The 13,512-nt window shown below is 39.3% G+C and overlaps 1 protein-coding gene across 2 annotated transcripts in view; it reads left to right on the top strand.

Annotated features, from left to right (window-relative positions):
- Positions 1 to 13,512, top strand: part of CTNNBL1 (catenin beta like 1) — a 158,536-nt gene that overhangs the window by 70,418 nt on the left and 74,606 nt on the right. For both annotated transcript variants that reach the window (XM_081832805.1, XM_081832806.1), the window contains 3 exons: positions 4,565 to 4,637; positions 4,874 to 4,932; positions 6,628 to 6,776. In XM_081832805.1, coding sequence (XP_081688931.1) covers positions 4,565 to 4,637; positions 4,874 to 4,932; positions 6,628 to 6,776 — 281 coding nt within the window. The remainder of the gene's footprint in view (positions 1 to 4,564; positions 4,638 to 4,873; positions 4,933 to 6,627; positions 6,777 to 13,512) is intronic.

Raw genomic sequence — 13,512 nt, 5'->3', positions numbered from 1 at the left:
CTCTCTCTCTCTCTCTCATTCTCTCTCTCTCAAATAAATAAATAAAATCTTTAAAAAAAAAAAAAATGCAAATTCTTGAACCTACCCCTTGACCCGCTGACTCCACCCATCTTGGGTGGGACTGACAGTTAGTTTTAAGAAGCCCTCCAGGTGACTTGGTGTCTGGTTAACATCTGAGAACCACCATAGTTTATGTTGCCTGTTAAGCCTTGCTGTTTGACTGATCATCCCATATTTATTCAGTAGTCTTTGAGTAGTTCTTCAGTGAGTGGCACCTTGACGAGTCCTCTTTTGGTGCTGGTAGCCTAGCAGTATATAGAAATACTCACGGATTTTTCATCCATTTAAATAAATGTCACTAATTTGTGCTAATGAGGATGAAACCCATTGCAGATGATTGCATTAAATGGGTTAGCAGGTGAGCAGGTAACAGGAGTGTGAGCCAGACCATCACAGTTCATTTTTATGGGGAATACCAGCTTATTAGGATGTTGTGTACTATTGAAAATAACACCAAAACCCAAAGTTTTATTTTTCCTTTTCTAAAGAAACAAAATTAAGATTCCCTTTGTTTCCTAGTTAAATCAGTGTTTCAGAAACAGTTGCAACATTCAGCATATGAGCTAATGAATTGAGAATTGGCTACATGATACTACGTGTACAACTGGTTGATGGGAAGTTCTTAGCCTCCTATGACCAGGAGCTGGGATTTTACAGGGCACAATCTGCTTCAGCAATTGTACAGAGCTGTGGATGTGTCTGAACCTGCCCCATGTGTTCCAGGTACCAGAGGTGAGCTGCAGAAATAACCTGCAGCTTCTGGCTGCGGGTGGGAGCATAATTGTTTTGTACTTTCCAAAAAAGCAGCAGTTCCCAAAGAGGTGAAGTTTAATTTTATTCGAGGCTAGTACATGCTGAGTACAAACCTATGCTTGACTCTATAATTACTCTGACAGCTGAAAGATTTAGGATCACCAGGCTCCTGGATAGAAGAGAGCCCCCAAAAGCTTCAAGTTCTATTGGTTAACTTTGCAAACTCCAAGAGACCATATCTCCTAAATGAGTTCTCCTTTCTCCTGATTTTAACTAAATATCCTTGTAATTTGGCAGTTTGATATTTTGTAAGCTTGGAGGCCATCGTCTCTGGCTGATATTTAAATAGAAATAAAACTTCCTTGGTGACTTTTTGTCTTTGGCTAGACGTGGAAGAATAGACTCCTTCCTTCCCACCTGGCCCACAGTTTCCTTTATTTCTTTTCCACAAGATTAAAATACTTGGTTGTCCTTACCATCACCATTAAGTTTTCCCCATCTGATATGAGTGTCATGTGTTGGCTGTTGACTGTGTGGGAAGCGTTATTCTGGATACCTCACATATATTATTTTTGATCCTTACAACCTTCCAAGTGGGTGCTGCTATCCTCAGTTTACAGATGTGGGAAGAATTCCACAGAAGAGAAGTGATTGCCCCAACCCCACAGGAAGTATGGGGCAGAGCCTGTGACAGTTGGGCCCGGGTATCTCCAAAGCCTCCCCTTCTTGCCAAGGTACTTTCCAGCTGGTACCCCTTTCAGGCTCTGAAGCATTTTAGGGCTCAGTGTTGGGGAGTTACGGGGTCTAATCATTTTGACTTTCTGATTAGATTCCTCCTTCATGCCAGTTTTTCAAAGAACCTATATTTTAATAGAAAAAGTGATGAAATTATAATTTTGATTTTTAAAAGTTTACTTCGGGCAAACTGGAAACTCCTTGAGGTGTCACAGCAAAAGCTGGAGATTTCCTGGGGCAATCAGGAATTCTCGGTAGAGGGGAACTAGCTGTTGGGTGCCTGTGATGTATATACTGTTTAATTTAATCCAACTACCCCATGAGGAAATTATTACTTATTTTTACTTAACATAAGAGGAATCGGGCGAGAGAGGCAGAGTAATTTGGCCAAGATCACGTAGCTAAAAACCGTAAGAGCTGAGATTCTAGCCTGGATGTTTCTGATTATAGTCATGAGAAAAACTTATGTGTTAGGTACTTCCATATTACCTTATTTAATTCTCATAGTAACTTTCCTGATGTTATGTTATTTATTTATTTTATTATTTTTATTAGGATGTTTTTTATTATTTGCTTTTTACAGGTAAGAAAACTTAAGACCGAGAAATGTTCCTTGGGTCATATATGCCCACTCTCAGTTCATGGTGCATGTCTTAGGAATTTCGTTTTTACAGTGCCCCTCTGCCAGGAAGGACCTAACAATCGTGTTTATTAAGTAGTTAGGTCCAAGCAATTTAATATGTATTTATGTCCTAACAATTTAGTAGCCATTTGAAAAAGTAATACACATGAATTAAAAGAAAAAAAAAATTTTATTTTATACTTAAAGACCACAGTTACTTACTAATAGATGTGTGTGCCTTTGAGTGCTGCACAACTTCTAAAACTTTGGAATCCAGTTGAACACCATCACCCTCATTCCTGCTCTCCATACTGATTTTCACACAGTTCTTTTATTACAGCAACCACCAAAAACCAGCTTCACAAAGACAGGATGTCATCAAAAGAGTATACCTGGAGCTAGTAGTTAATGCAGTGTTCAACAGATGTCAAATGTCACTGTGCTTTCTTTGGAAATTTTAAAGTATCCTGCAGTGCCCCTGTGAATTGAGTTTGACACCCCAGGTACCTCGGCACACAGTTTGGGAACTGCAGACTTCGTGTCACATAGGTAGTACATGCTCATGAGTCAAACCTAGGTGCATCAATCCCAGATTCATATATATATTTTTTAAACATGACCGTATTAATTATTAAAATTATTTTTAATTCAGTGTAATATTTTTAAGTGCCATAACAATGGACAAGGTTCATGTCTAATTCACCTGTGTGCTTTCATGTTTAGTTCTTTGTCTTGCGTATAGCAGATGCCTAATAAATACTCGTTGAAAAAAAAGAGAAAATCTCCCCCTCATCTTGGAGATAGGATTTATAAAATCAAATAAAGGACAAGAGCCATTGAAACCCCAGAAAGGCTATGATGTCTTTTGGCTTCTTTTAGTTACGTGCCTCTTGGTTCAAACAAGAACCCTGGTCCTTGAAAAGCTGCATATAAGTGAAGTGGTGTGGCTTAAATCATTTAAAAATACCAATACTTGTAATTTAAATAATTTGAGTAATTTTATTAGCAGATCCTTGATTCTGATAGAGATGCTTACCCCTTGGCTTATCACTGTGTTTTGATTTTTATAAAACTGCTTTCCTTAAAGTGAAACATACTACAGATTACATTTAAACCCTGGCTGTTATATACTGAATTTCTTGAAACAAGGCCTCAAGCTTGCCCAGGGAGCATACCTTGCAGTCAGTACACGTAAGACTTTGCATTCACAGATCTTTTAACTTAAGATGGTCAGCTTCCTGAAACCCTGTGGGGTGGACTTAGGCTTGACGAGAAAGACGTGCATAGAAAACTGAAAAGTTGCTGGGTGTTGCTTCATTAGGGGCCACTCTTCCTTCTTAAGTACAAAATCAATGTCCAGACAGAACTGTGAATAGCACTAAGGTGATGGAGGTGTTAGCTCTAAGACGAACACTTTCCTGTCCTTTCCAGGTACAGAAATGATTTGTCATTTCAAAAACCTGGATAGGTAGCAAGACTGCTGCTGATTAACAATTGTTGTCTATGTGCCTGCATTTTAAGGATCAAGGGACGGTAAATAAAAACACATCGATGAGGTTTGGTCCTCTCTGTGCACCTTTATCCAAAGGGGCCTTATTAATGGTGAGATAGTTGAGTCTCGCTACCGAAGCAACAATGTGGACAGCCATAAAAGATAGTCTCTGCAGTAGATATGTCCCCTCTGAAACACCAAGTAGCAGAGCATGCAGCAGGGAAAGAATTGTGGGTAGTAATTTGGGTGTTAAAATATTAACACATTTCTGCATTTTTAATGTGGTTTCCTTTTTAAATAGTAGGCAGATTATGGCACACGAACAGATAGGTTTATGATTTCAAATTAAATTTTAAGCATTAAAAAAATGCAAAAGGAACTACTTTATTATAAATACATTCAACTAATCTAAACAAGAACTTGCTTTCTTTTCACCTTCTCTGATCATCTGTCAGCTAATTTACAGCCTAGTTTTATGATTGTAATATGTGAACAAAGCTTCATAGTGGATTTTAGTCTTAAAATTTCAAAACTTTCAAAACTTTCAATCATTCCTCTAGTTCACATTTGAGTATATACTATGTGCTAGACAACAGTCCCTGGACTTAAAATGGGGAACCTGGGAAGGCTTCACTGAGGAGGTGACTTTCATACCTGGGCATTAGCAATGTGAGAGCCATTGTGTACATCTGCCATTTATGGTTTTACTATGTAGTATTTGAGTCTGATTTCTTGAGAGCAGAGGCAGACTTTTTTTTTTTTTTTTTTATCATTAACCTGCCTTTTTGCTTTCTAACTTCTACTTCTTTCTAACTCAGATCCTAGTTCTTGTGAAAAATTCGTCCTGGGGAAGGAAGCATGGCCCCTTAATGTTTTTTCTCATTTCTCCTATTTCCCCACAGGCAAAGATGCCTTTCGATGCCAACAAACTGTATTGTAGTGAAGTGCTGGCCATATTGCTCCAGGACAATGATGGTGAGGCTCCCTCTCAGTATTGATATTCTGTTAGGATAGGAGCCAGGCTTGTTTCAGATCATGACAGCAAGCTCTCTTGCCTTTGGCATCCCCTTGCTCTCCCTCTCGCTCTCTGTGCAGCTTTTGTACTCTGTCAAGCTGTATTGATTTTGTTTGCTGATGTATCAGTGTTAGACGGCTGTAAAATCTGACAGTTAGCTTCATTTTTTTCTTCCTCTATTTTTTTCCCCTTTTAGAAAACAGGGAATTGCTTGGGGAGCTGGATGGAATCGATGTGCTTCTTCAGCAGTTATCCGTGAGTAATTCTTATGCTTCCTGTCTGCCGTGAAGATACATGGCCTGCTTTAAATGGGAGGTGGAGCTGGAAAATGTGGGAAGAAATAGGCCGTGTGATGCAAGCCATATGGAGTATGTTGGCAGGTTTGAGGTTACAGTGGAGCTACATAGTTTGCCTCCTTTTCTTAGTCATTTGCTCTTTATGACCAGGTATCACTGTGTATCTGCTATGGATTGATTTTCTCCGTCTTCTGCTATTTGTCAATTCAGAAGAGGTGTGCTTCCTGCTTAAGTGTATATTCTTGGGCCGAGAATACCAAATTATTTCCAGTTGACCCAGTCCCAAGATGAATCACTTTCTTTCCTTTCAATCTGCCAGTAAAATGGATTCTCTTCATTTAGAATCCAGATAAGCTCAAGGAATACAAGTTCCAATGCTGTGGGATAGAGGTCACGGAGGAGGATAGGGAAGGATGTGGTTCTAGAGGCTGGAATAAGAAATTAGAAAATGGGGGCGCCTTGGTGGCTCAGTCATTAAGTGTCTGCCTTCGGCTCAGGTCACGATCCCCCAGGGTCCTGGAATCAAGCCCTGCATCGGGCTCCCTGCTCGGCAGGAAGCCTGCTTCTCCTTCTCCCACTCCCCCTGCTCGTGTTCCCTCTCTCGCTGTCTCTCTCTCTCTGTCAAATAAATAAATAAAATCTTTAAAAAAAAAAAATTTAGAAAATGCCATTTTCTCATTGTAAGAAATGTAAGTCTAGTTGAAATGTTCTGCTGGCATTCTGAAAATACTGTTAAGATTTCTTCTAACAGATCTCTTCTGAATCTCTTTGCTATTCCAAAGCCAAGACTGAATATAGATCATTTGGATAAATCTTGAGTGTTGGGAGTGTCTGAGATGTCAGTTTGCATACATCTGCCATCTTGGTGCCAGCAGCCTGAGTGGCTTGGCCTCCACCCCAAAAAATAGAGCTTTGAAATGTGAATCTGTTCCCAGTGTTCTGGGAAGGTGCTTAGTCCTGTTCCTGCAAGATTATTGATCATTTTTTAGTAGAGTCTATGGGTATGCATATACTGTTAAAAGGCTTTCCTCTTAACATGCCGTATATCTCTGGCAGAGACGAAACGTCTGCTTTTAGCTGTTTCCATGACTTAGAGCCACAACTGCTGTGTGAGGCAGTTCAGTAGCCCCGACGGTTAGGAAACTTCCTTAGGTTGTGGCCCTTCTAGATTGTGGTTTCTTTTAGAAGGGGTGAAATGGGTCATGGTTGGGCTGGGCAAGTAGAGGGCTTTGGAGGTAACTGGCAAAGTTGTTTTTTGACCTGGAGATGGTGGTTTCAGCTGTATATGCCTTTTATGGAATTTTCTATATCTGTGCTCTATTTCATAGTAAAAGGGTTTTGTTGGTTTGGGTTTTTGGTTTTTTTGCTTTGTTTTGTTTTTAAATCTGCCTCCTTGGAACTATCAATCACTTATGGACCCAGTGGTCAGTTGAGTGTTTTGGTTTTTTGTTTGAGCTGATAGCTATCTAATACCTGTGACTCAGAAAGTCCAGTTTCTCTAACATGGAAGCTGTAGAGAATTTTGTTTGGTGAGCTTCTGCTTCCTCAGTTGCTGGGGTTATCAGGACAGGCAGACTTTGGAAATTGTTGAGTGCTGACTGATGAAAAGATGTTCTCTTATGGCTCTGTGCTTTCTGGTGTCTTTGCTTGACAGGTGTTTAAAAGACACAATCCTAGCACCGCTGAAGAGCAGGAGATGATGGAGAATCTGTTTGATTCACTCTGTTCCTGCCTAATGCTCAGTTCCAATCGTGAGCGCTTCCTGAAGGGTGAGGGTCTGCAGCTGATGAATCTCATGCTCAGGTACGTTTCTTATCTCCTAGTGCTCCATTTTTTTTGTCCAGCTCCTCACCGTTAGCCCAAATTCCAGAACACATATCTATGGTCTTTTAGTCCATTGAGTTTATTAGATACGAAAAACAGTAAGGCCTTCAGGGGTGTGTGTGTGCGTGTGGCACGTGCCTGCGTGTGTGTGTGTGTGTGTGTGTGTGTGTGTGTGTGGTGGGGGGCGGGAGGGTCTTCTCTCAAGTTAGAGTGGGTGAATAGAAAGTACATTTTGGTCTGTTTGTGCCCTGTTGTATCAGTTGGTGATATGACTGCTCTCTTGAAGGGAAATGTCTTTTTGCTCCTTCTCTTACTGTGTTGGTTTTGGGAAATCTAGTCATGATCTTCTAAACATACCCTATGTTAATTTCTAAACTTTATATCACATAGACCTATCTATTCCATATGTTTGTCTGTATTTTTCTTGTTGATAGCAGAATATCATTTTTTATTCATACATATTTTTCATTATATATTTTCTGTGAATTGCACATGTGCTATGTGCCTAGCATAGGAGATAAGAAAATGTGCAAGACAGTTCTCGAACTTTTCTTTATAGTAATTTCCTTATAGATCTTATTATTTATGCTCTAATTCCTTAAGGTATTTAAAATGGATATCATGTTGGGGCGCCTGGGTGGCTCAGTCGTTAAGCATCTGCCTTCAGCTCAGGTCATGATCCCAGGGTCCTGGGATCCAGCCCCACATGGGGCTCCCTGCTCAGCGGGAAGCCTGCTTCTCCCTCTCCCACTCCCCCTGCTTGTGTTCCCTCTCTCGCTGTGTCTCTCTCTGTCAAATAAATAAAAATAAAATTTTTAAAATGGATATCGTGTTTAGTATATTTCATAGAATCCTAATGTTGGAAGTAAATGGGAGGTAGCTTGTGTCAATAACCCTTGAGAAATCTGGGAGAAATGGGAGCAGGGGTATGGTGACCAGAGTGTGGTGGGGGTTAAGGGGCAATTTTTTAAGATTTTTTTTTTTTATATATTTATTTATTCATGAGAGACAGAGAGAGAGAGAGAGAAGCAGAGGGAGAAGCAGGCTCCCAAGGAGCAGGGAGCCCGATGCGGGACTCAATCCCAGGACCCTGGGATCATGACCTGAGCCGAAGGCAGACGCTTAACCGTCTGAGCCACCCAGGCGCCCAAGGGGCAATTTTTTAAACTGAGAGCCACTAGACCATGTTTGTGTGGCTGGAAGACACTAATCATTATTACTCTTCATGAAATCGAGCTAGAGTCTGCATTCTTGAAACTTCTATTCATGTACATGCAAACTATGCTAAACTAGATCTTTGAAAAAAAATTTTATAAATTCAGTAAATGTATCTATTAAATATAATTTAGAATATAGACATGCAAAACTGCTGTTAAAACACTGATAAGGTACTATGTTAAGTGCTGCCCTTATAAAAGAAATGAGTAAGACAGGATTCCTGCCTCTAAGAAGCTAAAAAAACAGCTCTTGTCACGTAAACACAACCCAACTTTGAGTGTAGATTTCTTTCACTCTTTTTTCCTGTAATTATTTCCTTGTTTTTGCCAGCTTTTTAGTCCTGTCACACATGTAATTTTCTGTACTGTTTCTTTTTAAACTTAACACGGCATTTCTCATGTGGTGACATAATCTTTGTGAGAGTTTTCAGTAACTGTATAATGGACTCTAAGGAAATGTAGCTTACTTAGTATTCTGTTGGTGATATTGAGACTATTTCCATTGTTTTGATATTGTAGCAAATTCTTCAATGACCATGTTTTTGTTTAAAACTATTTTTGTATTTAAGATTATCAAGGTATATGTTTCTAAAACATCTTCTCTTTAGGCATGTGTAGGGCTGGGGGCACAGTAGACCTCTTCGTTTGTCCAGTGCATACGAGACCTTGGATTGACTGAAAATCGTCCTTTGTGGAATTGCTTTAAAAAATCTATTTTAAAGTGCAGAGAGGGGCATTGGAATTATTCGGAGGTCTTTAGTGTTCAGCTGATTTTTGCTAGCTTTACTCTCTTGAGTCTTTTGTTTGTTTATCTCCTTTACCCTTCTAATTGCCTGTCCTTTTGTTGAAATGACCCGCCTTCTCTCGAGTAAATAGCATATAAAGAAGATGCATTTGGCTTCCTGGGCCTTCTAACCTTAAAACTGTACTCTACAGGGACTTTTTCCTAAGCTTCTTAAAGGTCTGAACTGCCAATGTCTTTGGATGGTTGAGTGCAAATATGAAGTGATGTATTCCTGTAGCATATGGGTTGGTAATGTGCGGCAGTGGGGAGATGAATAAATAACCAGAAATATGGATTATTCAAACAGGAATGCTGAGATTCTGGGAGCCTAATTAAAAAGGTGCTCCAAAAGCCTTAGAAATTGTACCTCTGTAGGATCTCCTAACTTTTCATTTTTGAATGCTGAAGTTACTGTTAGATTAATTCTTTTCATTAACTAGCTATTTTAGCAGATTCAGCATTCCCTTTTTTCTCTTTCCCATGCTTCTTTGTTCTGTGTTATTTTTCTTCTTCAGACTCCCAAATTGAAAGTTTAATTGGGAGGGATTTTTTTTTTCCTACTAGATTCATCCTGATCTAGCAAGAGTTGCCAAGTTGCTCTCTGTTTAGAGAGAAGCCCATTCAAGACTTGGAGGCTGTAGCACAAGAAGTTTAGGAAAATTCTGTGGTTCCATTGCTCCTAAGTACCACTCTTTACTGGGATTTAGGCATTGAGCAGTCATGAAATGCCCTCCTGGAAAGGTGGCAGTGTGATATAGCATGGAAGAGTGGGTTTTGGGAGTTGAGGTAAATGTGGGTTTGGAACAAAGCTCTTTCACTTACTGGTGGCTATTTGGTGAGTTACTCCAACCTTTCTGACCTCTGACCCTCAGTTTTTCATCTGAAAAATGGGAGTAACGATGCCAAATTTGCAGGGATTTTGTGGAAACTAAACTATATGTAATGTGTCTGGGACAATTCTGCAGCTATTAAAACACTGATAAAGTACCATGTTAACTTACTATGTTGAGTGCTAGGCTTAATACAGAGGTGAACAAGACAGAATTCTTGCTTTCGAGAAACTCAATCACTAGTGAGGGAGGCCGATGTTAAGTAACTGCAATATAATTTAATGTGTCACATGAACTGTTCCTCTTAAGTGTTTGCATATCTGTGAATTTTTTTTTTTTTACATTTCTGATTATTGATAAGTAAAGGTCATTAGCAAGATAGTCATTTATACACACACATTATCACACATGCACATACACTACCCAATTTAGTATTTATCAACTTTATTGAAGCATCATTTATTTATAATAAAACATGCCCATTTTAAGTGTACAGTTTTAATTTTGATGGATGTATCTATCTTTGTTTTCAACACAATGGAGATATAAATGGCAATGTCCAATAGAAAAGTAATGCAAGCAAGGTATATAGTTTTATATTTTGCAGTAGCATGGTAAAAGGGTTAAAAAAACAAAATTAATTTTAATAATACATTTTATTTAACCCAGGGTAATAAAAATCATCTCAACAGGTAATCAATAAAAAATATTATTGAGCCATTTTACTTTTTTCCTACTAAGTCTTTGAAATCCAGTGCATATTTACGTCTCAATTCAGTGCTAAATTTTCATAAAGCACTTGCTTTGTATCTAGGTTTCATAAGATTTATAGTTGAAAAGTAGATTCCCATACCTAAGTTTCTCCAAACATACTTAAATGTTTCCTAATAACTGAATCAAGTATCAGTTTTTAAATTTAAATTGATTTAGTCTGTGTTTTGTTTAGCCTGTGTCGCTCAACAGATTGTTTTTGAGATTCATTCATTTTGCATGTATCAGTAATTTGGTTCTTGTTCACTTTTAGCAGTATTCCATTATATTTCTGCATTCCAGTTTTTTAATTTATCCACCTCTTGATGAACATTTGGGTTGTTTCCAGTGTCTTGCTATTATTAATAAAGCTGCTTAAAAATCTTTAAACATATATTTTCATCTCTCTAGGGTAGATACCTAGGAATGGAACAACTAGGTCATATTGGAAATGTAAGTTCACTATTATTAAACTACCAAGCTGTTTTCCAAAGCTGTATCATTTTCTATTCCTCACCTTCCCCCCACCCCAGCAAGGCATGAGAATTCCAGCATATCCTCCTCAACAGTTGATGATTAGGCTGAATTTCTTTAAGAATCTTCTCCCCTATGTCACTTCCTCAGCCCTCTCCTTACGCCCACCCACCTACCCACTCCCAAATGTTGAGGATTAGGTTCTAGCATCCTGTGCTTTCCACTATGGGAGCATTTACCATCCTGTGTGGTAGGCATCTGTTTGTCTCTGACTGTACTATAAGACTCTTGAGAACAGAAACCATGTCTTCTTCCTCTTTTATCCCTAGTACCTAGCAATAGATACACATTAGGTTCCCAGTAAATATTTTCTAAATGAATGAGAAAAGCATCTGAGAAACATTTTTGCTGTTTTAAATCATTGGGTTATAGAATTTCTAGCAAATCCTATTCATAGACCCAAAGAATGAGGAGTGATTTGTTAAAAGCCATATAGTTGAGAGCTCAGTCTTCTGCCTAGATATATTTAGTCCTAGTTTTCCCTGTCAGAGTTTTAAAAAAAGATTTATTTATTTTAGAGAGAGAGCATGTGTGCAGGGGGAAGGGCAGAGGGAGGGAGAGAGAATCCTGAGGCAGATTCCACACGGAGCGCAGAGCCGGATGCAGGGCTCAATCCCAGGACCCTGAGATCATGACCTGAGCCGAAATCAGGAGCTGCTCAACCGACTGAGCCACCCAAGCACCCTTCCCTGTCGGATCAGTTTTTGAACCTGACCTTCAAGGCTCTGGGGAATCCAGGCATCAGCTGGAGTGCTGGGCTTGCTGCCCTCTTTGGCCCGTGCTTGTGCTGTGCAGCAGAGCAGAAGCCAACACAAGTGTCCACACTTCAGCTTATCCCCCTTTGGGACATTTGAACCTCTCAATACTCTTCCTCCGTAATCCTCCAAGGTATTTCAGGGTTATGGTTTAGGCATTCATTTCTTATAACCTTTCTACTCAAGATCCAGAGAATTCCTTCATGCAGATTTGCAGTCCCTCAGCATTTGTTTATAGGGACTGTAAGGAGGTCTACTACCTCTGCCTTTACCGGACAGGCCTTTCTCCTCTGCTTTATCCTCCCACCCAGGTGTTAGTTTAGTTGTCAGGTGACTTTTTTTCACTCCTGTGTTAAGAGTGTTTGGATTCTACAGTAGTCGACAGAATCGATAAGAAAAAAAAAAGCTTTTCATTTTTTGTTTTTCCTCTGTCAAAGGACAGATGAAGACATTTTGGAAAAGAAGAAAAGATTGTTGAGGTGATATTTAAAAAATGGAACCCTTGCTGTAGAAAAAGCAGCAGATAGCCATCCTAGCATCTAGGAAGCCCCCCCAAAAAAGGAATATCTCATTTAGTCATAGTGTTTTGATAAGGAAAGAAAAATGATGGGGTGAGGGTAGAAGGCGCAGAACCTCTTGGACAGTATATACTGTGTATATATAGTATATCCTCCCCTGATGGAGAAAATACTTCTCCTTGTGTGTCCTCATTCTTTTGCTTTGAGTGTCAAGAATTATGGTACTGAGAGAATGTTTGTGTGGTCTTTGGCTAGCAGCAGAAGAGTTAAGATACGACTGTGAGCCAAGTGGTATTTTTGTAGTCAGGGATAGTTGAGAGAAAAAGAAAATTTAGGAAAGTCACAATTTATTGTGAAGTTGAACAGAATAATCAGATTCAGAGTCTAATTCTCAGTAATAAAACTAACTGATACTTAGTGGGGGGTGGAGGGTGGCCATTATAGAATTTAGCCAGACATGAAGGTAGAGCTATACAAATGCCCTCTTGCCCCCTGGATGGAGACTGGTTTGCCTTTTCTACACTCTTGGTAAGATGGTTGCTGCAAATAGAAGATTTCAATATATCAGGTTTAATTATAGACTGTACTCCAAATCGTTTGCTTCCTGCCACCACAAAGCACTTTTTTTTAACAGTATGTCCTTGTTTCAAATGGTTCAGTGTTCTTTAAGAAACAACAAAGCCAGTGGGAGACAGAAGAATTACATTGTCAGTTTCCTTGAAAATGTTGACATGAAACTTATTACTTCTGTTGTAAAACCCTGTTGCAGTTAGAAAGAGAAGAGACCACTGAGATCCCAAGGGATGTGTACAAATGCAGCTTGGGGTTGTGTAGCGGAAACACAGTGAACCCATCTTGGTTATTAACTGTATAGACAAAAAAAAAAAAGAAAGAAGAGAAGGGTACAGAGACACATCCCTTTAGGAGCTACCGATTTTTTTCCCCCCCTGCGGTTTCTCAGTAAGATTTTCCTTAATCTAAAGAAAAGTGTCTCTGACAAAGAAAACAAAAAATGGCGATGGTATACCATCTACAAAGTAAGCTTTTGCAGGCCCAGTTCTGGACTTGGGCTTGAAGCAAGTGTAAAGGTAGGCAGGCCAGCCTGGGGAACTTTTAAACCTTGAAATTTTATGCCCTTTGTTTTTGCCTTGTTCTGTATTGGTTTTGTTCCTAATGAACATGGGAAGGTCCAAACTCAATCGCACTATTACTACTCTGGTCCTTTTCAGGTTTTTGTTGTTTTTTAAGAGCTAGAGCTTTTTCTTCTTGCTTTCAGTCTCTGGGATTTAACTGCAAAAGCAAAATAATAATGCAAACATTTTAGAAA

This window comes from Leptonychotes weddellii, chromosome 10 (assembly GCF_054177405.1).
Source record: "Leptonychotes weddellii isolate Sample4059 chromosome 10, ASM5417740v2, whole genome shotgun sequence".
Taxonomy (NCBI): domain Eukaryota; kingdom Metazoa; phylum Chordata; class Mammalia; order Carnivora; family Phocidae; genus Leptonychotes; species Leptonychotes weddellii.
The sequence above is the reverse complement of the archived record's forward strand: the minus strand, read 5'-3'. Positions and strand labels throughout refer to the sequence as shown.